Source organism: Salmo salar, chromosome 04 (genome assembly GCF_965601325.2).
Source record: "Salmo salar chromosome 04, fSalSal1, whole genome shotgun sequence".
NCBI lineage: Eukaryota > Metazoa > Chordata > Actinopteri > Salmoniformes > Salmonidae > Salmo > Salmo salar.
In genome coordinates this window covers 46,590,874-46,618,549 of record NC_138294.1, presented here as the reverse complement: position 1 = coordinate 46,618,549, position 27,676 = coordinate 46,590,874, and the positions used below count along the sequence as shown (strand labels likewise).

Genomic DNA, 27,676 nt, shown 5'->3' with positions numbered 1-27,676 from the left:
TCAAGAGCCTGTACATTTTTCTCAATAACAGTTGGGAAACATTTGTGATTTTATTTGTGCTGTATATGCTTATTTAAGGACCATTGTTGTTATTATATTGGTCTGAAAGGGGTAGGACAATCGTAAACTTGCTTTATTTAATTATTCTCTCAGGGGGTCAGTGCTGAAAGTAGCTTAAATCTGGATTGTTGAATTGCCGATGAGAAACAAATGTTTTATGGAGATGAGGACAATCCCGACAAGGTTCCAGCTATGCGGTGTGGTGGAGTACGCTGTGTCTGTATGCGGTGCTTTACCAGGTAAAATCTATTCCTCACAGAATCTTTCTCTTCGGTTCAGAACATAGACCTACAGTAGGCTACCTATAAGTCCAGGGGTCACTGACTAGATATTGACTGTTCAATTAACACTGAGGATGAATAGCTTTTCTTGTTGTCCTTTATGACAGTTTTTTTTACAAGGATAATTAAATGTGGATATCAAAATGATATTAGATTGAGGTAGCCAGGATGAAATTACAGTGTTGTTGGTTTTTTCTATCAATTTGGTGCAATTTCCACAGCTATATGGTACATTTTCACAACTGTAAGCACAACAATCAAAATAGATCATCAAAATGGTTTAAAAACTCTAAGCACATTTTCAATTGAGTACAACAAACCAAATCACTAAGTAACTTGTTGCCAGTGTGATTCAATTGGAAAATGTGGTAAAATTCACTCTATATGCCACCATTTGGAATTATAGTATAGTCTACAATGCACTGCTGAAATACCTGGGTTATATCTAACAATATATTCCACTCATTATTTGTATTTCATTAAGCTGATGAATTTCAAGCACAGAGACAGGCAATACTGTATCAGTTGACAAGTCACGTAGAAAAGGTGATTTTGTACAATGTTTCATGGGGCAGAAATGGCATACAACATTGTGCTATGCTTTTACAGTAGCCATCTGCTTTAAAATACCCCTATTTCTGATTATGTGTCTTGTGTACTGTATAAAGATAATGAAACTGTTAGACTGACATATTTCTCAAATAAAATTAATGTTGCATGTCAAGTTATAGTCAAATACTTTATGGAAGATGATATTCAGCACTTCAAAAAGAACAGTGTTGAAATGTGTATCTTGTATTTTCTGCTATTTGATTAAATGGTAGTTAAAATGACTAAATGGTGAGCTTATTATTTAGCAACAAAACCGACACGTGCGCAACTATACAAACTGAGTTGGCTTAGACTTGACATGTAAAATGTTGTTAGTCTCCTAATGTTTATTGAAAACATAAATACATTTGCACAATGAGCACTTGTTGTCTCTCAAATACATAGTTACAGTTGTTGGTTAGCGAGCTAGCAAATGTTTTGCCATATTAGCATTGACATGACATCAGTCAAAACACTTAAAAACAAGACATGTTATCAATAACAAGATACAACAATCTGAAACGAGTCACCTACGATTACCCACAAGGCAGATTGTCATTGTGGCTAGCCATCTGACCGTTCAGAATCATAACCAACGCATAATTTGTGACGTTGTCAGCCAACCCGTCTATATGTGACTAAACAAAATCTCAGAAAATATACAATGCCAGGGAAAAGAGAACGACAATTACCAGGAACTAATCTAATCGTACAAATAACAGCTTGTGGCATTGTAGATTTGAATGTGTGTGTGTGCTTGCGTGCATGTGAGAGATTGTGTGATCAGAGTAATTGTCACGTCCTGACCATAATTAGTTGTTATTTTCTATGGTAGAATAGGTCAGGGCGTGACAGGGGGGTTTTCTAGGTTAGTTTGTCTATGTTGTTATGTTCTAGTTTTGTATTTCTATGTTGGGTTGTTCTAGTTTTTGTATTTCTATGTTGGGCTTTGTTTGAGATGATCTCCAATTAGAGGCAGCTGGTCACCGTTGTCTCTAATTGGAGGTCATATTTAAGTTGGTGTTTGTCCCACCTGGGTTTGTGGGAGATTAATTTTGAGTAGTGTATGTTTCACCAATGCGTCACGGTTTGTTGTTTTTTTGTCATTCAGTTTATTTATGTATTGCATAGTTTCACAGTATAAATAAAATGTGGAACGCTGCACTTTGGTCCGCTTCTCCTTACGACAACCGTGACAGTAATTGTATTATTGTTTCGGGACACTTTTGATAGTGTAAATTCAGGTGTGTCAGAACAGGCATACAGTAATGTGTTTGCTTTAGAATTATTTACAACTTATGTTACATAACATATTAGATTAAGGCTTCCCCTATTGTGTTAAATATTCATTTGTAACTGACACAGAAATAGCTACAAAGATATCACAGGTATTAAAAACAACATTTGTTTAATGTTTGAGAGATCATGTCACAGTTTAGCGTGAACCCCATTTTACTCCACCCAACACAGGGTTTAATGTTCTCCAGCACACAACACAAGACCAGGACAGGTAAGTAAACTCAAGTAACCTCCCCTCAGGTAGGTTACCCTCCCTGACTACCTCAGGTAAATAGCGGGGAAAAGTGACATTGTATTTGGATACGGCACTGCAACAAGATAGTTATTCTAAGGGAAGGCACTGCAAACAATATGGTTAAAGGCACTACAATCTCGCTCTGGTGCTGCACACAATATGGGACCCACCCTTGGTCCTGCTCTACTCTGCCAACCCCTCTAATGGATTCTACTGCTATGGGACAAAATAGGGAGGGGGAAAGACAGACAAGACAACATATCGGGTAAAAAGGGTGGGGATAGGTTCTCGATTTCTAGGGCCCGACGAGAACCATATCCCCACAAAATACAATAAACGTCTCTGTATGGCGTTATCCAGATGCAATAGGCTTTCAGTGGCGTGGCAAAACGGCCCAGAAGAGAAAGAGTGGTATAAGGGGAACACAGGAAAAATCATGTCCCTTACTTGGTGGAGCTAAAGCTCCTTGATGTGCGTTGTACCAATGCCTCTCTTGGTCCTCTGCTCTTGGATTACCACTCAGCTCCACAGCCCCAGTTTATCGTCAGCGCAGCTGCCCTCTTCCTCACTTGAATTTGCAAATAAGACTTTTCGTCCAGTGCGATCACAGCAAACACCCAAACAGACAAGACATGGAAACTTGCATAGGAGACCGATCCCCACAGAGAGAAATTCTCTGCTCAACTCCCAGCCCCAAATGCCACAAAACACAGGGCTTTTAAAGGAAATTACAGCCAATCTCCAGCTACCTGTCTGATTAGCCAACTCGCTGGAGGTGAGTCTGATCCCCCCAGCCCCGCCACAGGTCTGTGGAGTTGCATCTGGGTGCAGTCTGAAGGTTGGGTAGGGGCAAGGCCGCACATGGTTCAAATGAATTGTCGGCATTGGTCCCCCTTCCTCTGGTTGGATGTGAATGACTGGCAGGCAGTCCAGGCCGAAAGGGGCCTAGAATGACAAAAGGCTGCGGTTGCTATCGGGTGGCTAGTTTACTCTGATCATGTTGTCGGAAGTCCCCCAGTAACACCCGTTCACTAGCCATCAATGGAAGGTCCTTCGCCCGCTTGTCGTACCGCTATTTGTCTCGCCCCTGCGGATAGAGGGTCCTTGTCTCGACCTGATTGTAGGCCCGTCATAGCTGGTCATGATGGTGCCTCACCCATCCATCTAGGTCAATCCGCAGCATCAGGGCCTCCACACCTGAAATCACATCAACAGGAAGATGGGCATGCCTACCAAACATTACAAAGAATGGGGTAAGTCTGGTGCTGCTATGTTCAGTGTTGTTGTATGCCTGCAGAAGCATGGGTTACTGCTCTGGCCAACGCATCTGCTCATCTTGCCCCAGGGAACCAAGGAGAGATAACAATGTTTGATTAAACCCCTCACAGGCCCCATTGCCCTGAGGGTGGTACAACATGGTTCAGATCTCCTTGATGCAGGGGAGAGGATATGCATCCTTGTGGGTCAGTGCATTGAGTCGCTGGTAGTCTACACAGAACCTTCAGTTCCCATCCTTTTTCTTCATCAGTACCACTGGTGCAGCCCAGAGACTTGAGCATTCTGTGATTACCCCAGAATAGCATCCCTGCCATTAGGAGTCTCCGCGTACAGGCTTGGTGGGATTGGTCGGTGTCACACTCGCTATGGATGTTTACAGGGCTTGGCCATCAGGCTGTAGCTGGACTGTCTGCACATCCACCTCAATATTACCTGGTGTCTGGGTGTGTAGCACCAGGTCTCGCTCTCCACAGATCTGAGAAGGCTCCAAGAGGGTCACTGTGGCCAGTGGGCATCACCTTGGTATCTCAAGGCGGTAAGGTTATACGTTTAGCAGTCGCAAGGCTAGCCTTCCTCCTTGTCCTCAACACTGCGAGCAATTCGCCTCTCAACTCCATCACCAGGATCCTCCACGACATGACAGTCTTTGGAGGAGCTCCCTCCGAAAACTCTGGCCCACAGCAACTTCTCACTGCTAGCTGGGGTCCCATTGGGGTCCCCATTGGACAGGCGTTCAATAAATGGACCCCCCTCAGGCTCATCGGTCTGCATGACTCATCTGCATGACTCATCTGCAGACAGTAAAAGCATTCTGCCACTCCTTCCTGGCAGCTGCCCCCAAGGTGGTGTTGAACCCAGTGACGCCCTGGGAGACTCCTTGGAACAACTCCTTCCAGTATTGGGCTATAACATTCATCCCAAGGATTCCTTGGTCTGCCCCCAGACAGTCATCCTTGACAATCACAACCCCCTTGGCTGGAACTTTCACTCCTCCCACAACAAAATCATTGACCGCATAGCTGACATAAGGGATGTGTAGGCCATTGACTGCCTTCAACATGAGCCAGCGGAGGTCTGACAAATCCTGCATGGAGAGATGGCCAAACCACTTCTGAAAAAACTGAGACTGAACATCGTTACTTGGGATCCCTTATCCAACATACATAGTATTTTTATTCTGCTGTCTCCACTTCCACATGAGGGCAGTTTCCCAGCAGACTTCTTTCCCAACAGACCTCGCAGGGCTTTCCGCTTGCTAGGTGGCTGCAGCACTGACCGCTCGCCCTACAACGGCCGGGGGATTCCTGTTTTAAAAGGGCCTGTTCATCTCTCTGGGTGAAGCAGAAGCACTGGATGTGGCCAGGCTGTCCACACCCGAAACAGATGGGTCTGCCCTGCCGGTCCTACTGCAATGTGGCTCTCCTTCTATCAGAGAAAGGAACATGCTGCCTGTCTGTACATGCCCCCTTGGCTACTCACTCAGCCGTGGCGACGCAGCTGAATGAGTCTTCTGACGTCTGATTTCTCTCACTAGGGTTTCTGTCAGGTTGCTCAGCTGCTCCTTCATCTTCTGCAGTAGCTCAGTACACATGTTCTCCTTCCATTGCTCCTAGTCTGCATTGGTCACAGCAGCTGGGGCGCCACCTGTAGGGGGAACAGTACGGCAAACCTGGCTGTCCTTTTCCGCCATCTCTCTGGCCAGCGACTCAGACTCCTGACTAACCTGAGTGAATGTCATCCCTTACTGTCGCCGCGCATACTTTTGGAGCTCCTGTTTCAGAGGGCCCTCCTTTAGACCTTTAACGAATTGGTTCCGAAGAGTTGATTCATCCTTGGCAGATCCGTCCGGTTCTGATTGGAGCCATCGGCTAAACAGCTCCCGTGTGTGCAGGAGGTAGTCTCCCATAGGCTCATCTCCCCTCTGGTTACAATCAAAGAAGCGGCACAGGAGAGTGATTGTAGGGGTGAGGCTGCCAAACTAGTCTTATAATGCAGCCCACGAAGAAGGTGAGATCCTCTGGGCTTGACTAAACATGGTTTGTCTTTGCATTGCCGTCTAGAACCCCCATAATGAAATAAACATGCTGTTATTCTGCCAGTCCTTGCGACCTCAAAATGGCTTCGATTTGTGCCCCCCACTCCCAAAATCGAACTCCATTACTCTCAGCAGAACCTTTGGGAACTCAGGGTGAGCACATGAACCAAGGCATTGCTACAGGAGTATACTGAGGTAGTGGGCCTGCCCCTGAAGGACTAGAGCCTTCAGCCCCCTGTGCTCCATCCCCTAGCTGATCCATAGCCCCCTGTGCAAGAGAAGTGCTCTTGGAGAAATCCTGATGACAACGCCACTTAAAGAGGTGTCACAGTTTAGTGTGAACCCCTTTTTACTCTACCCAACACAATATTTAACGTTCTCCAACACACAACCCCAACACAGAAGACCAGGACAGGTAGTATGTATGCTCAAGGTAAGTTTTATTTTAAATTCATGGGTTAACATGGATTGGATCGCGTTTTCTGACCTCCCACAGCAGACTGTACGATTTCCCCAGACTGTTTGGACACAATAGCCTCCCCTCAGGTAGGTTACCCTCCCTCAGTTAAATAAGCGGGCATGCAGAAGTTACACTGCAACACACTGCACACTGAATTATTTTGATATGGCACTGCAACAATATGGTAGAAGGCACTACAAATCTCACTCCACTGCACACTGAATTATTCTATGGCACTGCAACAAGATAGGATTGGTGGGTCCCCCATGGGACGGTTGAGCTAACGTAGGCTAATGTGATTAGCATGAGGTAAGTAACAAAACATTTCCCAGGACATAGACATATCTGATATTGGCAGAAAGGTTAAATTCTTGTTAATCTAACTGCACTGTCCAATTTACAGTAGCTATTACAGTGGAAGAATACCATGCTATTGTTTGAGGAGAGTTCACAGTTATGAACTTGAACATGTATTAATAAACCAATTAGGCACATTTGGGCAGTCGACACAATTTTGAACAGAAATGCAATGGTTCATTGGATCAGTCTAAAACTTTGCACATACACTGCTGCCATTTAGTGGCCAAAATATAAATTGCGTTTGGGCTGGAATAATACAGTATGGCCTTTCTCTTGCATTTCAAAGATAGTACAAAAAAAATACATGTTTTTTTCTTTGTATGATCTATTACCAGTTCTAATGTGTTATATTCTCCTACAATAATTTACCATTTCCACAAACTTCAAAGTGTTTCCTTTCAAATGGTATCAAGAATATGCATATCCTTGCTTCAGGTCCTGAGCTACAGGCAGTTAAATTTGGGTATGTTATTTTAGGCAAAAATTGGGGAAAAAAGGGCAGATCCTTAAGAGGTTGGGAAGGCACTGCAAGCAATACGGTGAAAGGCACAATAGTACAATGCCTCTCTCGGTCTTCTGCTCTCAGATCACCACTCAGCTCCACAGCCCCAGTTCGTTGTCAGCACATCTTAACAATCAGTTTGGTTTCACCACACCACCACTATCTCAGTAGTGCAGTCAAAGTAGTGTGATCAAACTCAAAGTATTTTCTTTCATTTGTGGTAAAGGATTGTCTCATCAGAGTTAATACAGAGTTTCTTTAACAATGAAGCCTCTGTATTACAGTCTTGATTTTTATGAGTCGTTAACATTGATCCTGTGATCTGTCGTTCTACAGAAAGATGACCAGAGCCACAGAACTCCTACACATGGGAACTAGGACACATCCAAGGCTCCTCCGGGTATCCTTCCTAGTCCTTCTTCTTCATGCAGCCATAGGTGAGGTCTTCTTATAGGGTAAATCCGTTAGAATTCAATCACTTTTTGACAGCATCCCTTTTGATTTTTACAAAAGTTTCCAAACATGTCTGCCCATTGAAAAAGTGGCCAGAAAGTGACTTTTTGGACCTGAAGTTGACCCAATTTGCATACCCCATCATACCATGAGACATCCATCACTCGAAAAGATAAACGGTTAAGTTTAATATAATTTAAAAGCTTACAAACAGTGTTAAATTATTTTATAATTTATTTTATCTAAAAATACGCAAACTCCGTTTTTTTAAATATTTGCTTATGTTGTAGCTTAAACCCTATTTCACATAATCTGAGTTTTTTCTGTTGTGCCCGCCATTGGTTGAGCCACAATATGCTCTTGAATACGGGGGTGTCATTTCAAAAATCAATATAGAATTCATATTCCTTCAGACCACTGTAATTTAGCTGGTACACCATTGACATTTTAATTGAATTGACATTTTAACTTCTAATTACGAACACCAAGATGACCGCCGGTCCACCCACTGTCGAATTTGAACTTCAATGGTCATGTCTATTAGCTATATTTATATGATTTCAATAGGTTGCCTATGGAGAATTGACAGTATAATTCAAAACAACAGATATTCACATTCAAGTCAACATTCTCTGTTGTGTGGACCTCCAACCATCTTTGTGGTACCATTTGTAAGTTTACATTTCAATTGTATTCTCATTTTAGTACATTTATCAGCCAAAACATGACACGCACCCTGTATTCAAGAACATGCTGTGGCTCAACTGATGGTGGGCACAACACAAACACCTCAGATCATTTCAAATGCGGGTTAAGTTACAACCTATGCAAAGTTTAAAAAAAATCTACATTTACAAGTTTTTAGATAATTCATGTTAAAGGTTAAAAAAAATACATTTAAAAAATATATTTGTTTTTTTCTTCAGAAATTGTAAAATCGTTTGACAACCCTGTTTGTAAGCTTTTAAATTGTATCCATCTCAACCGTTTTTCTTTTCCACTGATGAAGACATGGATGTCTCATGGTATGGTGGGGTATACAAAATGGGTCAACTTTGAGCACCTTTATCTCCTGAATGATTTGGCATTCAGGTCCAAAAAGTCCCCCTTCTAATAGCATAGTTTCTTATGTTGTCATTAGGTTTCATGCTGAGAGATGTTGAATTATCTGTGTCTGTTGTCAGGACATTCGTTTGCACAAAGTTTTCCATCTTCACCCTCTCCACCATCATTAACACATCCTTCACTCTCTGCAGCCTCTGCCCCACCTCCTCCACCCTCTGCCCCACCCCCTTCCCTATCTGTCCTGCCATCTTTGTCCTCACCGCCACCAAATGCACAGCTTAAAACAACAACCATACCAACTACACCAAATATTACCATGTCAACTAAAACTACCGCACTTTCTACACCAAATACAACCACAACAATTACGTCAACCACGACAACTACACCAACTACATCCACACCAACCACAACCATGTCAGCTACAACAACCACATCTACTACAACATCTACCACCCAAAGTATTGTAGCATCAACCATGTCCCATACTGACACAGCAACTACACCCTATCCAACCACATCAGCTATAACCACGACACCTGCAGCTCCATCAACCATACCATACACAGCTCCATTAACCATACCATCCACAGCTCCATTAACCATACCATCCACAGCTCCATCAACCATACCATCCACAGCTCCATCAGCCATACCATCCACAGCTCCATCAACCACCACTAACATTCCTTCATCTAACACTCTAAACACATCAACAGTCGTGGTGCCCACCACCCCACCCCCCACATCACTTACAACCCCTCACCCATCCCCACTGCACACTGCCTCATCCAACATGACTAGTGGACCAATGACGTCCACTGTGCCATCTCCATCCACTACCTCTACGCTGCACTCAACCTCACCCACCATGCTGTCCACTGCTAACAGTAAGTTAGATCATCCTACAGTAGCCTTTGTTAAAATCGGATATTTCAGTTACACGCATTGTATTGTACAGACTCAGCAAGCTTATCGGCTCCTGGCTCTCCATTTCAGTGACCTCTAAAAATGACACATTTCCGGGACACTCCACGCCTTTACCAACAACAGTCACCTCTAACGTCACTACGGGTAAGTCAACAGCCTGAGTAATGGTGGAGGGGTGTATCACAATGAGTAATCATATGATTTATGTCAGATGATGTCTTAGTATAATAGAGGTGTTTGTGTGGAGCTACGGTGTTTTCAGAAAGTATTCACACCTTTTGACTTATTCCACATGTTGTTGTTACAGCCTGAATTCAAAATGGATTAAATTGATTTTTTCCTAACCCATCTACACCCAATACCTGTAATGACAGTGAAAACATGTTTTTAGACACATTTGAAAATATATTCAAAATTAAATACAGAAATATCACATTTATATAAATATTCAAACCCCTGAGTCAATACTTTTGTTAAAGCACCTTTGGCAGTGATTACAGCTGTGAGCCTTTCTGCGTAAGACTATAAGAGCAATCCACACCTGGATTGCGCAACATTTGCCCATTATTCTTTTCAGAATTATTCAAGCTCTGTCAAATTGGTTGTTGACTGTGCTTAATTTGAGCCGGATCCTGCCATAACAGGATCCGGCACCTCTCAGATTTGACTTTTGTTTGTTCCGGCACCTATTTTCCCAGACCCGGTACCTCTTGGAGCGGCAGGTAGCCTAGTGGTTGGGCCAATAACCGAAAGGTTACTGGATCGAATCCCCGAGCTGACAAGGTGAAAATCTGTCGTTCTGCCCCTGAACAAGGCAGGTAACCCACTGTTCCCTGGTAGGCCGTCATTATAAATAAGAATTTGCCTAGTTAAATAAAAAAACACTATTGCGGCTTCATTTATTAATTGTTTCACTATTTATTCTAATAAAAGCAATCAGTGTTAAATGAAGTTGCCTCCTCATTATTTCTCCCGCCCCCCCAGAAAGACCATCACATTAAAGCGTGGTGATCCTTCTGTGTAATCATCCTATCCTGCCACACTGATTCCAGACCTGCTCTCTTACTTGTACATAGAGGTTATGGGGAGGGCCAGTGGGGTAAGTAACTGATCTTGACACAGGTCTTGGTAGTGGTGGTCAGCGAGTGAAGAGGTCCCTATGTAATCATGCCATGTAGCCGAGTCTAGTCCTCTCCCTACTGATTTTGAAACGTGGGAAAGCCAAATAAAAAATGTATAAGAAAAAGCAATTGAGTTTGAAAAAAAAAAAGTCCAGAGAAAGATTGTGGATCGTGTTCCGATATTGTGATATGTGTTCTACTGCTACGTTGATGTCTAGAAAATTAGGCTATAATAAATTCGGACTTGTGTAAGCCCCAAAGCTATACTCAAGTATGTGGGCATACTGCAGTGACGTCTAAAATGCTTTGAATGAATCAGCACCTTGGAGAGTGCTGTCCGTTTCACCACCATAGATTGTAGGCTACTTGCATTGAAAACCTCCCTGGTCTTTGTGGTTCAATCTGTGTTTGAAATTCACTGCTCGACTGAGGGACCTTACAGATAATTGTATGTGCGGGGTACAGGGAAGAGGTAGTCATTAAAAATTAATTGTTAACACTATTATTACACACAGAGAGAGTCCATGCAACTTATTATGTGACTGGTTAAGCACATTTTTACTACTGAACTTATTTGGGCTTGCCATAATAAAGGGGTTGAATACTTATTGACTCAAGACGTTTCAACATTACATTTTTATGATGTTGTAAACAAACAACATCATTTCACTTTGACATTATGGGGTATTGTGTGTAGGCCAGTGACAACAATGTAAATTTAATCCATTTAAAATTCAGGCCGTAACACCATTTTTGGGGGAAAAAGTCAAGGGTTGTGAATACTTTCTGAAGGCACTGTAAATGTTGCATCATGGTTACGCACTGATCCTCACCTATCTCCTCTCCCATCTCTGTTTCAGAGCCAGCAAAGGTGCATTGCAACTTCTCACAGCTCTGTGCCAATCAGTGTAAGTTTAATGAATCATGCTTATAATATGAATATATGATATTGCTGCAATAGTCTCTCATATCCACTGTTATTGAACTCTTTTTAAATGTTTTAATTTAATCTCTTAATTTTATTATTGTCTATCTAGATGTTTTATTTGTCTAGAAAAGTGTTTTATCTCTTTTTTTGTAAGAAATGTGCTATATAAATAAAGTTTAATTGATTGATTATACACCGAACAAAAATATAAACTGTCACATACGATGACGCTGGAGTAACGAAGCAGGTACAGGGAGTCAAACATTTTATAAGGAACGGACATGGAACGAGACAGGAACAGCATCAGCAAACGAGTAACACAGACAAAAACAATCAATGCAGCAGCGGGGAACAGAGCAGGGGAAATATAGGGGAGGTAATAAATAGGTGATGAGTGAGTCCAATATCACTGATGCGCGTGACGAGGGAAGGCAGGTGTGTGTAATAGATGGCAGGAGTGAATGATGCAGGGTAGCCTGGTGCCCTCAAGCACCGGGGGGGGGACGGGACGTGGGCGGGGGGGGGCAGACGTGTCATAAACACAACATGTAAATAAACACAACATGTAAAGTGTTGGTCCCATGTTTCATGAGCTGAAATAAAAGATCCCAAAATTGTTCCATACGCACAAAAAGCTTATTTCTCAAAAATTGTTTGCACAAATTTGTTTACATCCCAGTTAGTGAACATTTCTCCTTTGCCAACATAATCCATCCACCTGACAGGTGTGGCATATCATGAAGCTGATTGAACAGCATGATCATTACACAGGTGCACCTTGTGCTGGAGAAGTGTGCTCTTCACGGATGAGTCCCGGTTTCAACTGTACCGGGTAGATGTGTGGGTGAGCGATTTGCTGATGTCAGCGTGTGAACAGAGTGTCCTATGGTGGTGGGGGGGTTATGGTATGAGCAGGCAGAAGCTACAGACAATGAACACAATTTCATTTTATCGATGGCAATTTGAACTCACACAGATACCGTGACAATATCGTGAGGCCCATTGTGCCATTCATCCACCACCATCACCTCATGTTTCAGCATGATAATGCATGGCCCCATGACGCAAGGATCTGTACACAATTCCTGGAAGCTGAAAATGTCCCAGTTCTTCCATGGCCTGCATACTTACCAGACATGTCACCATTGAGCATGTTTGGGATGCTCTGGATAAATGTATACAACAGCATTTTCCAGTTCCAGCAACTTCGCACAGCCATTGAAGAGGAGTGCGATAACATTCCACAGGCCACAAGCAACAGCCTGATCAACTCTATGCGAAGGAGATGTGTCACGCTGCATGAGGCAAATAGTGGTCACACCAGATACTGACTGATTTTCAGGACTACCTGGCATGATGACTCCTTGCTGTCCCCAGTCCACCTGGCCGTGCTGCTGCTCCAGTTCCAACTGTTCTGCCTGCGGCTATGGAACCCTAACCTGTTCACCGGACGTGCTACCTGTCCCAGACCTGCTGTCCCAGACCTGCTGGAACCCTGACCTGTTCACCGGACGTGCTACCTGTCCCAGACCTGCTGTTTTCAACTCTCTAGAGACAGCAGGAGCGGTAGAGATACTCTCAAAGATCGGCTATGAAAAGCCAACTGACACTTACTCTTGTGTTGCTGACTTGTTGCACCCTCAACAACTACTATGATTATTATTATTTGACCATGCTGGTCATTTATGAACATTTGAACATCTTGGCCATGTGCTGTTATAATCTCCACCCGGCACAACCAGAAGAGGACTGGCCACCCCTCATAGCCTGGTTCCTCTCTAGGTTTCTTCCTAGGTTTTGGCCTTTCTAGGGAGTTTTTCCCAGCCACCGTGCTTCTACACCTGCATTGCTTGCTGTTTGGGGTTTTAGGCTGGGTTTCTGTACAGCACTTTGAGATATCAGCTGATGTAAGAAGGGCTATATAAATACATTTGATTTGATTTGATCCACACCCCTAACTTTTTTTAAGGTATCTGTGACTTACAGATTAGGGCCTAATTAATTTTAAAAAATTGACTGATTTCCTTGTATGAACTGTAACTCATTAAAATCTTTTAAATTGTTGCATGTTGCGTTGATATTCAGTGTATAATATGAATTTGACATGTGCTATACTCTAATTTAATGTGTATGTCTTACAGCTGTTTACTACTGGATGGTCCTTGCTGTGGACGTGACTGGAGACCTGAAGAGTGAAACGGACATCAGTGACTGGGTAGGTCACAGGATTGTGAATGATTCTTGACTGACTCATGTGTGATGAATTGTGTTGAATTTGTACATTTGCTTAGTAATACATCAAAAGTGACAGCACTGTTTTCCTTTTTCAGTTGTGGGATCTATTTCATACTCACTTGGACACCTGCGAGCCCTACCGACCTGAACAATCAAATGGCACAAACTCGACAGACACACTGCGAACCACCTCAGTCAGTCCAGCATATCCCACCCCCTACAACATGACAACACGGTTATACAACTTCACCATAACAACACCATCCCAGAACTTCACCACGACAACACAAACGCTGAACTACAGCTCGACCCCCTCGCACAACTTCAGCATGGCGGCCTCGACAACAAACATGACAACCATGCTTTACAATCACAGTATTACTACTCCTTCACACAACCATAGCATGACTACACCATCACACAATCATAGCACGACAACTCATTCTCCCAGCTGTACCATGTCTGCCACCACTAGGTAAAGTATTCAGTCACGTGTCATAATTGTTCATTAATATCTATATAAAGTAGATATATAAATATACATACAGTAGATATATTCAGTAGATGTGCAGAATATGAACTAACATCTCTGTTCTAAGCTAACTCTGTTCATTAATTGTCTGTTCTGCAGTGAAGAGCACGAAGGTGGAAACATGACTGCCGCCAGCCTGTTTCAAGTAAGACTACATCTCTCTCCAGACAAACCTGCCTTAATGTGCATGTGAACCTAAAGGGGGTACTTTTGCTTTTTCTGTGAAAGCATGTGAGTTGAATCAAAACTCGTATCTTTACAGGACATTGAAGTGACATGCGTCAATAAAACGAGGATCAGGTTAGTTGAAATACTCATTTCAATACTACAGGTCAGCATCCTCTGTCTCGCTCCACGTCTTAATACTGCCCCCTATACCTCCAGGAGGACTAACTGCACTGTGCTGCTGAAGCTGAGGAAGCCCACATTTCCCTGCTGTGTTCAGCGGGCCATTTGGTTGGCTGCGGAGAACAGCCCCATACGAGCCTATATTGTGGGAAAAAGAGTGTGTGAGTGACACTGACCCGAATGTAAATCTGAAATCTCTCTCAGAAATGTAAATATCCTTATCAGAGCCTCACGTCTGTTCCTTGTTGATTGTAGGTATGGGTCTGTCTCATTGCGCAGGCCAACTGCCTCCAAGTAATGGTTCTGCGAAGTGCAATGGTTCCCTCAATGGGACCCTCCCTCTCCCAAACACTTGTCAATCTCCAGGGCCTGTTAATATCTCATGGTAAGCTGGACAAGTACATACTATGCTGTTGTTTTTGTGTTTGTAGAATTTCTATAGAATAAATAGGGTATCCATCTTCTCATACGAACATGTTTTATCTTACAGTGGACATTGCGGGACTGTTTATGTTCCTCTTGGGAATCAAACCCAAATGGACGATGGCAAGCCCCCTTTATTTACCCATGTGATAATACTCGTTATCCACATTTACACTGGCAAACAAATTCATTTGCCGTTTCAACCTTCGGTGGGTTTTTAAAACACATATGTGTCTGTATCTTGATAAGTACCGTATTCCTGCTTTTCAGAGGCGAAGATTTTCTGCAACTGCTCTGCTTATTGCGATGGTACAGGTAAGAGAAATATTTAAGAAATCAACTGGTAAGTTCGCTGATACCGTGATGGACCCACTTTTTCATCTCCCACTATGTGATAACTCTCTCTCCCTCTCTCTCTTTTTAGCTGCATGCTACACCTTGGACATACAGATCACAGATTCTGCTAGGCACATTTCAAACATCTTCTCTCTGGTGAGTTAGTGCAGATATGCATATACAGGTAACTGCCAAAATAATGGACGCTTGAGTAAATGAGGGATACAAAGTATATTGAAAGTGGGTGCTGCCACACAGGTGTGGTTCCTGAGTTAATTAAGGAATCAACATCCCATCATGCTTAGGGTCATGTATAAAATGCTGGGCAGGTCATTATTTTGGCTACCATGGTTATGCCCGCATAGGATGACAATACCCCCATCCACAGGGCACAAGTGGTCACTGAATCTTTGTCGAGAATGAAACGATGTAAACCATATGCCATAGCCATCTGTCACCAGATCTCAACCCAATTGAACACTCATGGGAGATTCTGGAGTGGTGCCTGAGACAGTGTTTTCCACCACCATCAACAAAACACAAAATTATGGAATTTCTTGTTGGAAGAATGGTGTCACATCCCTCCAATATAGTTCCAGACACTTGTGAAATCTATACCAAGGTCCATTGAAGCTGTGCTGGCTCGTGGTGGCCCAATGCCCTATTAAGACACGATGATGCTATTTCCTTTATTTTAGCAGTTACCTGTATGTGTATATATGTGTGTGTGTGTGTGGTGTGTGTGTGTGGTGTGTGTGTGTGTGTGTGTGTGTGTGTGGGGGGGGGGGGGGGGGGGATGCTTGCGCACTGTCTGTGTGCATGCATATACACTGAGTGTACAAAACATTAGGAACCCCTTCCTAATACTGAGTTGCAACCCATTTTGCCCTCAAGAACAGCCTCAATTCATTGGGGCATGGATTCTACAATATGTTGAAAGCATTCCACAGGGAAGCTGACTCATGTTGACGCCAATGCTTCCCACAGTTGTGTGAAGTTGGCTGGATATTCTTTAGGTTGTGGACCATTCTTACGAAACACACACGGGAAACTATTTTTGAGTGAAAACCCCAGTAGCGTTGCAGTTCTTGACACACTCAAACTGGTGCACCTGGCACCTGCTACCATACCCCCTTCAACGGCACTTAAATCTTTTGTCTTATTCATTCACCCTCTGAATGGCACACCTACGCAATCCATGTCTCAATTGTCTCAAGGCTTAAAAATCCTTCTTTAACCTGTCTCCTCCCCTTCATCTAGACTGATTGAAGTGGATTTAACAAGTGACATTGTGTAACGGTCGTCGTACATCATGGACCAAGGCGCAGCGGGTTGAGTGCTCATCTTAATTTTATTAGAACACGTAACAAACAAAACAAGAAAACGATCGAACGAACAGTGTTGCAGGCTAACACACAGCAGTACAACAACAACTTCCCACAAAGGGACAGGTGAAACAGGGCTACCTCAAATCAAATCAAATCAAATTTATTTATATAGCCCTTCATACATCAGCTGATATCTCAAAGTGCCCGTACAGAAACCCAGCCTAAAACCCCAAACAGCAAGCAATGCATGTGAAAGAAGCACGGTGGCTAGGAAAAACTCCCTAGGAAAAACTCCCTAGAAAGGCCAAAACCTAGGAAGAAACCTAGAGAGGAACCAGGCTATGAGGGGTGGCCAGTCCTCTTCTGGCTGTGCTGGGTGGATATTATAACAGAACATGGTCAAGATGTTAAAATGTTCATAAATGACCAGCATGGTCAAATAATAATATTCATAGTAGTTGTCGAGGGTGCAACAAGTCAGCAACTCAAGAGTAAGTGTCAGTTGGCTTTTTCATAGCCGATCTTTGAGAGTATCTCTACCGCTCCTGCTGTCTCTAGAGAGTTGAGAACAGCAGGTTGGGGACAGGTAGCACGTCCGGTGAACAGGTCAGGGTTCCATAGCCGCAGGCAGAACAGTTGAAACTGGAGCAGCAGCACGGCCAGGTGGACTGGGGACAGCAAGGAGTCATCATGCCAGGTAGTCCTGAGGCATGGTCCTAGGGCTCAGGTCCTCCGAGAGAAAGAAAGAAAGAGAGAAAGAGAGAATTAGAGAGAGCATATTTAAATTCACACAGGACACCGGATAAGACAAGAGAAATACTCCAGATGTAACAGACTGACCCTAGCCCCCCGACACATAAACTACTGCAGCATAAATACTGGAGGCTGAGACAGGAGGGATCAGAAGACACTGTGGCCCCATCCGATGATACCCCCGGACAGGGCCAAACAGGCAGGATATAACCCCACCCACTTTGCCAAAGCACAGCCCCCACACCACTAAGTACCTAAGTATGACTCTCAATCAGCAACAACGATGTACAGCTGTTCCTGATTGAGAGCCATACCAGGCCAAACAAAGAAATACACAACATAGAAAACCATAGAAATACAGAACAAGAACATTACCCAAAAACCCCGGAACACATAAATCAAACACCCCTCTTACATAAATACATATCCCATTAAACCCCGAACCACATAAAACAAATACCCCCCTGCCACGTCCTGACCAAACTACAATAACCAATAACCCCTTATACTGGTCAGGACGTGACACATTGATAAGGGCTCATAGCTTTAACCTGGATTCACCTGGTCAGTCTGTCATGGAAAGATCAGCTGTCCCTAATGATTTGTCCACTCAGTGTATATGTGTGTGTGTTTAAAACCTACCAGCCTGTATTAATTGCTTCTTCATTCATACCTTCCCCAGGTTAAACAGCTAAGACATCCACCACCCTGTCACAACACCTCAGCGACAGAGTATGTCCTAATTTCTTCATTCGTTTTAATACAATTTTCTCTCTGCTTAACGGCAAATATTCTCCCACTTTCTAGTTCGGTCATTACAGCCTTAATGAACCCCATCAGTGCCTATAGCACCATACCTCCCACACCACGCTTGATATTTTCCTGACATAATTCTCTGTTACAGTCCCCCTTGTCCTCTGCTCATCATATCGACTATCTTTCAGGTAATTGTGCATTGGGATAATAACCCAACACCACAATGAACTCTCATTGTTTAATGTTGCTCTGTGAATAAACCATATGCTAACTTATTGTCACACTCTTGGTGTGACATCATTTGTAACCTTAAGACCTGTTCTGTGTTCTTTTCACACAGTATGCTTATGTGAAATGCTTTAGCACGGAGACAAAGTGAGTTCCCATAAATCCTTGCAGGCCCAAAACCTTTATAGTACATTCAAGACAGCTGCCCTCGATGTGCAGTGACGGTGGTCTTAATACTTATTAATAACTATACTGTTACTGTTTTCTTACCAGTCTCCAAAGCTGCAGGGTTATCGTGGGCCTTGGCCATTCAATGCCTATAAGTGCAGTCAGTACTGCATTGATGACTGTGTTAAATGATGAGCATGGCATTGACTATGATGGAAAGGTGACACGAGCAGGTGAGTAGCCCTACCATGGAAAGTGGAGGCAGAGAGCATCTGTATAGTTATTCATATACATTATACAGTATGTGTCTGGCTGCTTGTTTGTGTTCACATATCTCACACAGGAATTTGTAGCTGGCCAGGATCCAGTGGAGATCTATTGAATTCGACCTTCAGCTCGGCGGAGAGCAGCCTCAACCACTTGGAGTTCTGGATGACTGTAGAGGAGAGCCATGGCAAATTTGTCTGGTCAGTACAATCTGGCGTTGTGTGCTTCAAAGATGGCAAAACCCTTGGTACACATTTTGTAATCATGTAAAACACTGTAAATGATGGAGAGTAAGCACGTCGCACATTGTTATTTGTACATTTAAGTTGTAACACTTCATCAATTACTGTATATGCACTAAAGATGTACATTTATCTGTTCTTTTCTCTTTTTAGCAAACAAGGAGAAATTGTGTGTGTTCTCCCGGATGAAATGTGTGACAGATACCCCACACCCCCTCTCACTTCACCCAGCCCAATAGCCAACATTACTTTACCTGCAACAACACTGTCTCCTCCACCCAACAACACTCTACAACAAAACAACACCTCCCTCCCATTGAACACAACATTACCTCCACCAAACACCACTTCTACAGCTCCAAATACTACAACATCCGCTCCAAATACTACATCAGCAGCTCCTAATACTACAATATCAGCTCCAAATACTACAACATCAGCTCCAAATACTACAACGTCAGCTCCAAATACTACAACGTCAGCTCCAAATACTACAACGTCAGCTCCAAATACTACAACGTCAGCTCCAAATACTACAACGTCAGCTCCAAATATTACAACATCAGCTCCTAATACTATAACATCATCTCCAAATACTACAACATCAGCTCCTAGCACCATAGTCACAACACAAACCAACACAACGACAACCATCCACCCCATTCATCCATCGCTAAACACCTCCACAACCAGGACCATTGCCACAACTACCCTGGGTAATACCACTGCAAACTCATCAACACCCATCTTTCCACCAGTAAACACCACAACAGCCTCCCCAAAGACCACCACGACAGCTGTGATAACAACCACCGCAGGTAACCACTGGGATCCTAACCCACTCTGATCTTTGATCTATACTTGTCATAGCTGCTGCTGTTACATTCATTTCCAATGAACATTTAGACCCATAGCCAAAGTTTCCCTCTGATAACATACTTGTTTTTATTATGGATCCTTTTTCCCACAGCACAAAACACCACAGAAGCCAGTAGTGAAGAGCAGGCCAACCATTTGCTGGATGTGACAAGTGACGTGTCCAAGCTCAACTCCTCCCAGGTGGACCAGCTGGTGTCCCAGCTAGAGGCCCTGCTGGCTGGGCCCAACGTCAGCCTGGCTCTGGGGAAAACCTCTGTCACGATCGTTAGCAACCTGCTGGGTGCCTCCTCTGACACCCTGGCCTCCTCCTCCACCAAGTGAGCTGACTGGAGCTAAACAATGTACAGTTGTTCAGTTGTGCTGCCAGTTGAGCTGCCTGTTGTGCTGCCTGTTGAGCTGCCTGTTGAGCTGCCTGTTGTGCTGCCTGTTGAGCTGCCTGTTGAGCTGCCTGTTGAGCTGCCTGTTGAGCTGTACCTGAAATAATTACTTATGTAAAGCCTGTAAAGAGACTGTGGCTACATTTTCTTGAAACTGAAAGAAAACTTAGCAATGGCTTTGCTAGGCTGCACATCAGTAACAGTTCATTTTTCTACCAGGATCATTGGGATTGTTGATACTGTGGGCCTGAAGTTGGTCGTTCAGGAAGATTCTACGATTTTAACTGAATCGGTCGCTCTCGCTGTCAAAACGGTGGACGGCACTAATTTCCAGCGAACATCTTTCTCCATCCGAGACCCCAACAGTGTGCAGGTATGACCTAAACCTTCTAGTAGGGAAACACTGAATAGGAAATACTGTAACCTTGGTTGCCCTTAAAATGCATGCAAATCTAATGTAAGACATCCTTCACTCTGCATGTATTATCTTTGCACAGTACAGTATGATCTGGGATGGTCTGGTATGTAAACTCATAACCCCTGTTTATTGCTATGTTTTAACCATAGAGAAATGTGTCCCCTGTAGATCCGTGGAGACAACAGAGCCAGGAGGAGTGTGAGAGCAGAGGCGTCCTCCCTCCCTCAGGGGTCTGTCACGTTCCCCTCTTCCCTCACAGCGAACCTCTCCCCTGAGCAGCAGCTACAGGCCTCCAGACTCCAGTTCAACTTCTACCAGAAGAGCACTGTGTTCCAGGTACCCCAAACCATACCATATTCCACTGTGCGATCTGCTAGAGTAGAATTAAAGCCTGACACAGTTGAAAAACCCCTACACCCTAGAGGACTAGTATAGTAACTGTCAGATTCTTTCCATACTGTTTCTCAGGACCGAGCCCTGGGAGACAGCAAGCTGAATAGTGGAATCCTGGGGGCCAGTGTGGCCAACCTGTCAATCAAGTCTCTGCAGGAGGACGTGGTCATCACCCTGAGAAACACTGAACCTGTCTCAGTGAGTCAAGCAAACACACACTGTACATCTGAGTCAAAACCGTATTACCTACGTCCTGGATGTGACATCTTTGAGAAAGTATTTAATGTCTGTCACCTTGTTATCTCAATGAATCCTTGACACACTGTCTTCTATTGATCATTTGTCCACACAGGCACATTTCGTGGTGTCATGTGTTTTCTGGGACTTTGGCATGAATGGTAAGTGTTCCGCTTGTGTCAAATCAAAATGAAATGTTATTGTAAACAACAGCTGTAGACAGTGAACAGTGAAATGCTTCCTTGCAGGTCCTTTTCCACCAATGCAGAGTTAAACATACAAAATATAACTTAGAAATAGTCAGACGTGAATCAAATACACAGTGAATAACGAATAACAATAAAGACTTAAAATGACATGGCTATATACAGGGAGTACCAGTTAGTACCGAGTCGATGTGCAGGGGTACAAGGTGATTGAGGTAGCTATGTACATATAGGTAGGGGTAAAGCGACTGGGTAACAGGATAGATAATAGACTGAGCTGTAGCAGCAGCATATGTGGTGAGTGTGAATGTGTATATGTGTGTGAGTGTGTGTGTGTGTGGCGTCAGTATGCATGTGCGCGCATGTTATGGGTGTGTGGGTGTATGTGTGTGTTGGTGGGTGTGTGTTGGGGTGTTAGTGTAAGAATGTGTGAGCATGTGGGTAGAGGCCAGTGTTTGTGCATAGAGTCAGTTCAAGAGAGTTAGTTAAAAAAAAGGGTCAATGCAGGTAGTCCGGGTTGCCATTTGATTAGCTATTTAGCGGCCTTGTTTAGCAGTCTTATGGCTTGGGGGTAGAAGCTGTTCAGGGTCCTGTTGGTTCCAAACTTGGTGCACTGGTACCGCTTGTCTTGCGCTAGCAGAGAGAACAGTATGACTTGGGTGACTGGAGTCTTTGCAAATTTTTTGGCCTTCCTCTGACACCGCCTGGTATAGAGGTCCTGGATGGCAGGGAGCTCGATCCCAGTGATGCATGAAACGAAGGCTACCTCTTAAAATTTAATAGACTTGTTTTTTTTTTTAAATCTGATAGATGGCTCAGGAGGCTGGAACCGAGATGGCTGCTCTGTCAGGAACAGCACAGATAATGAGACTGTCTGTGTCTGCAACCATCTCACCTGCTTTGGTGTTCTACTGGTGAGTCCATTCTGAGACAGGGTTGTAATGGGATCTCTCCCATTCAGTCTTTGTCAACAGAATGATTTAATGTGTATAACATGTTTTTGGTGTTTCTTCTCACAGGACATGTCCAGAAAGGGCATAACCAGTTGTCTCCAGGCCACAATCCTCACCTACATCACCTACATTGGCTGTGGTATCTCCGCCATCTTCCTCTCCATCACTCTGCTCACCTACCTGGCCTTTGGGTGAGTCTGAGCACAGGATATCCATGATGACACCCACCTGGAGGGCTGCTCTGAACACAAAGACATATAAACAAGCTCGAATCAATGTAATATCAATCTTAATACGTTTCAATGTGTTCCTGTAGGAAACTGCGTAAGGACATCCCATCTAAGATCCTGATCCAGCTGTGTGTGGCTCTGTTGTTTTTGAACCTGGTGTTCCTGGTGGATGGTTGGCTGGCCCTCTACCCTGACGCTGTGGGCCTCTGCATCTCCACCGCCTGGTTCCTGCACTACTTCCTGCTGGCTTCCTTCACCTGGATGGGTCTGGAGGCCGTCCACATGTACCTGGCCCTCGTCAAGGTCTTCAACACATACATACCACGTTACATGCTCAAGTTCTCGCTCCTTGGCTGGGGTAGGTGGGAAAAGAAATCTGCCTTTTTTTTCTCTCATTATAGTGAAGAACAGCCACCATGTAAAAGTAACAGTTTCTTACAGTTCAATGTAGTCTGTTGTCTCTCAACCTAGGAACTCCACTCCTTGTGGTCATTGTGGTTATTGCTGTTGATGAGGACAACTACGGACTAGTTGGCTACGGAAAGTACGTAAATGGCTGCCGTACAGATGACTTGTGAGTCCCATGCATTTTGTTCACTATTTAACATGCCGATTTACAGTTGGAGTCTTTGTATGAAGCGCGTGTATGTGCATCATGAAATGTATACTCACATTTGCGTAATAGGATAGCTGATACGTCTACACCTTATTATCCATATATATATGATTTATATATGTTATATATATGTTATACTGTATTGTAAGCCATATATCTTCTCTCCGTTCTTCTCCCACAGCTGCTGGCTGAAGAACAACATTGCCTTCTACGTAACCGTTGTGGCTTATTTCTGTGTCATCTTCCTGATGAACCTCGTCATGTTTGTGGTAGTGATGGTTCAGCTCTGTCGGATAAAGAAGCAGAACCCCGACAACATGAGGCACCGTAACGGGCTGCAGGACCTGCGCAGTGCGGTTGGGGTCACAGTACTCCTGGGCCTCACCTGGGGCTTTGCCTTCTTCGCCTGGGGGCCCGTCAACCTGCCCTTCATGTACCTCTTTTGCATCTTCAACTCCTTTCAAGGTGAGGTTTAGAGCTCCTCCAGATTTGCCTAAATGCTGTGTTGTCAGAGAGGACAGACGACGTGTGGGGTTTCATGGGGAAGTGTGTAACCAGTTGGTACTTCATCTGGAGCTTGTGTTCTTTTGCAGGGTTCTTCATCTTTGTGTTCCACTGCGCTGTGAAGGAGAATGTGAGGAGGCAGTGGAGGACTTATCTCTGCTGTGGTAAACTGAGACTGGCAGAGAACTCAGGTAAGACCTGTTGACCTACACCTTGCAAGAAAACAGTGACCTACGTGTGGTTTGTTTATGAAATCACAGTGCTCTAGGGTAAAAGAGCAGAACGTTTCCATGTGAACCTAAATTGAGATATTTTGTGTAATTTAACTGACATATGAGGTTTTCATCTCATTCTTCTTTTCTCATCACAGAGTGGAGCCGCACCGCAACACAGAAGACAGGGAAGAAGTCATTGCCAGTGACCAGAGCCACGTCCCTCTACTCCGACAACTCCTCCCAGTTCAACAATTCCTCCATCTTCTCCTTCTTGTCCAATGACTCCTCAGAGCGACCCAGTGGAGGAATAGGTAAGCATTGGGAACCAGGGAGGGGGAATCAGGGTTTGTTAACAACCAATATGAGTCTACTCTTGTGTCATGTCATCGTATTAAAACCATTGTATGCAGAGCTGGGGATGGCTTAGCAAGCCTTCATCTCCATCTCACTAATTACCTATGTAACCTCTGAACTCTGTGACGGGCTCTGAGATGACCTTTTCCCTTTGACATCCTTTTACCCAGAATTGGAGCTAGCTATCTGGTTCGAGCTCTGGCTACAGCTATAGAAGCTCAGTTCTTTTAGCCTCTTACTGATGGTGCACAGTGTCTGGTGTGTGTTTCAATGTTTCAGTATCTGTGAAGGGCGCGTGTCTATGTGTGTGTGTGGCGTACTCTACAGCAGTGGTGTAAAGTACTTAAGTAAAAATACTTTAAAGTACTACTAAGTCGTTTTTTTGGGGTGTTTGTACTTTACTTTACTATTTATATTTTTGACAACTTTTACTTTCAATTCACTAGATTCCTAAGAAAATAATATACTTTTTACTCCATACGTTTTCCTTGACACCCAAAGTACTCGTTACAATTTGAAGACTTAGGAGTGCAGGAAAATGGTCCAATTCACGCACTTGTCAAGAGAATGTCCCTGGTCATCCCTACTGCTTCTGATCTGGCAGATTCACTAAACACAAATACTTAGTTTGTAAATGATATCTGAGTGTTGGAGTGTGCCCCTGGCTGTCAAAAAATAATAATAATAAGGAAATCGTGCCGTCTCATTTGCTTAATATAAGGAATTTGATGTATAGCATTTACTTATGACAATTGAGTACTTTTTCTACCACTGTACTTAAGTACATTTAAAACCAGATACTTTTAGACTTTTACTCAAGTAGTATTTTGCTGGGTGACTTTCACTTTTACTTGAGGTATCTTTACTTTTACTCAAGTATGACAATTGAGTACTTTTTCCACCTCTGCTCTACAGTAGAATTTAGTCAGCTTAACCAAGCCAATCAAATAGTTACTGCATCTAACTGCACCCCCACCAATACCTCTAGTTGCTGGCTGCCAGCTTCCCTGTCATACATCGGTCATGGGTGACACTGCTCCCTTTTTGCTTGTTTTCTCTTCTTCATGAAAAAGGCCTTTCATCGGTTCTGCTGCCAGACGTTGGAAAAAACGTCATACATATAGTTATAAACATTGAATCACCAGAATAATTTGGCCCTTGAATATAGGACACTGGAAGTCTATCCACCATAACTAACTGACTTTATATGTGGTCCTTCAACGCAAAGGAGTTAATCTCAGAAATGCACTACATGACCAGAAGTATGTGTACACCTGCTCGTCGAACATCTCGTTCCAAAATCTTGGGCATTAATATGGAGTTGGTCCCCTCTTTGCTGCTATAACAGTGTCCACTCTTCTGGGAAGGCTTTCCGCTAGAACATTGCTGCGGGGACTTGCCACCATTCAGCCACAAGAGCATTAGGTTGGGCACTGATGTTGGGCGATTAGGCCTGGCTTGAAGCCGGTATTCCAATTCATCCCAAAGGTGTTTGATGGGGTTGAGGCCAGGGCTCTGTGCAGGCCAGTCAAGATCTTCCACACCGATCTCGACAAACCATTTCTGTATGGACCTCGCTTTGTCATGCTGAAACAGGAAAGGGCCCTCCCTAAACTATTGCCAAAAAGTTGGAAGCACAGAATTGTCTAGAATGTCATTGTATGCTGTAGCGTTCAGATTTCCATTCACTGGAACTAAGGGGCCTAGCCCGAACCATAAAAAACAGCCCCAGACCATTATTCCTCCTCCACCAAACTTTACAGTTGGCACTATGCATTCGGGCAGGTAGCGTTCTCCTGGCATCTGCCAAACCCATATTCGTCCGTCGGACTGCCAGATGGTGAAGCGTGATTTAACACTCCAGAGAATGAGTTTCCACTGCTCCAAAGTCCAATGGTGGCGAGCTTTACACCATTCTAATCAACGCTTGGCATTGCACATGGTGAGCTAAGGCTATTGTGCGGCTGCTCGGCCATGGAAACCCATTTCATGAAGCTCCCGACTAACAGTTCTTGTGCTGACGTTGCTTCCAGAGGCAGTTTGGAACTCGATAGTGAGTGTTGTAACCGAGGACAGATGATTTTTATGCTCTTCAGCACTCGGCGGTCCGTTCTGTGAGCTTGTGTGGCCTACCACTTTGCGGCCGAGCCGTTGTTGCTTGTAGACGTTTACATTTCACAATAACACCACTTACAGTTGACCGGGGCAGCTCTAGCAGGGCAGAACTTTTACGAATTGACTTGTTGGAAAGGTTGCATCCTTTGACGGTGCCACATTGGCCTTACTGAAGAGCTCAGTGACTTTCATTCTTCTGCCAATGTTTGTCTATGGAGATTGCATGGCGGTGTGCTCAATTTTATACACGTCAGCAACAGGTGTGGCTGAAATAGCCGACTCCATTAATTTGAAGGGGTGTCCACATATTTTTATATATATATAGTGTCCCTCTCTAATGATTTGAATACAGTAACTTGTGTGCAGGATAAGCTGTAACTCTGATGTGTCCTATTGCAGGTAGTCCATTTGATGACAGATCCATCACTGCCCTAGAAGAGCCCAACTCAGACGTGGTCCTCAACGAGATAAACAGCCAGTTTAGGAGTCAGAGTTAGAGAGCACCCTGACACCTGTGAAAAACTAGGGGCTCTATTCAATCTGTATCACTGAAGTTCACGTTACAGATTGCGCAATTGAAATATCAAGGTCATTTCCGATTGCGCCGACATATGCAGCGTTTACCGTAAATGCCATCTTGGCTAACACGGGAACGTTGCCTTTAAATTTCAATCACGCTGTAGCGCTGAACTTCTGCGATACGGATTGCATAGTGGCCTCCAGGTAGGCTGGTGGGGGAAGGGACTACCTCTTCAGCGTCTGATCCCGTTAGCGGGATCAAAATCCAGCGAAAAATCATATCGCCAATTAGCATTAAAAAAAATAATAATAATAATAATTTTTTTGTTTTGTTTTATAGATACACCTCTCCTGAATCGACCCACGTCGTCCGATTTCAAAAAGGTTTTACAGGAAAAGCAAATCATTAGATTATGTTAGATGAGTCCATCGTAAAAAGCAGCAAC

General features: G+C 43.8%; 1 protein-coding gene across 1 annotated transcript; it reads left to right on the top strand.

The window, feature by feature from the left end:
- The first annotated feature begins 1 nt into the window (after nt 1).
- On the top strand, nt 2–27,676 carry LOC106603081 (uncharacterized). Its single transcript, XM_014196253.3, has 33 exons — nt 2–299; nt 7,438–7,538; nt 8,811–9,509; nt 9,619–9,693; nt 11,531–11,578; nt 13,740–13,813; nt 13,929–14,308; nt 14,465–14,510; nt 14,628–14,665; nt 14,750–14,874; nt 14,969–15,098; nt 15,204–15,259; nt 15,407–15,451; nt 15,561–15,628; nt 18,236–18,285; nt 18,458–18,497; nt 18,650–18,684; nt 18,811–18,938; nt 19,049–19,172; nt 19,368–20,032; nt 20,185–20,410; nt 20,690–20,843; nt 21,057–21,224; nt 21,357–21,479; nt 21,634–21,679; nt 22,535–22,638; nt 22,744–22,868; nt 22,994–23,265; nt 23,379–23,481; nt 23,705–23,988; nt 24,117–24,218; nt 24,398–24,553; nt 27,111–27,676. Exons 1-33 carry the CDS (start codon nt 211–213, stop codon nt 27,206–27,208), a joined length of 4,977 nt encoding a protein of 1,658 aa, XP_014051728.3. The 5' UTR covers nt 2–210; the 3' UTR covers nt 27,209–27,676.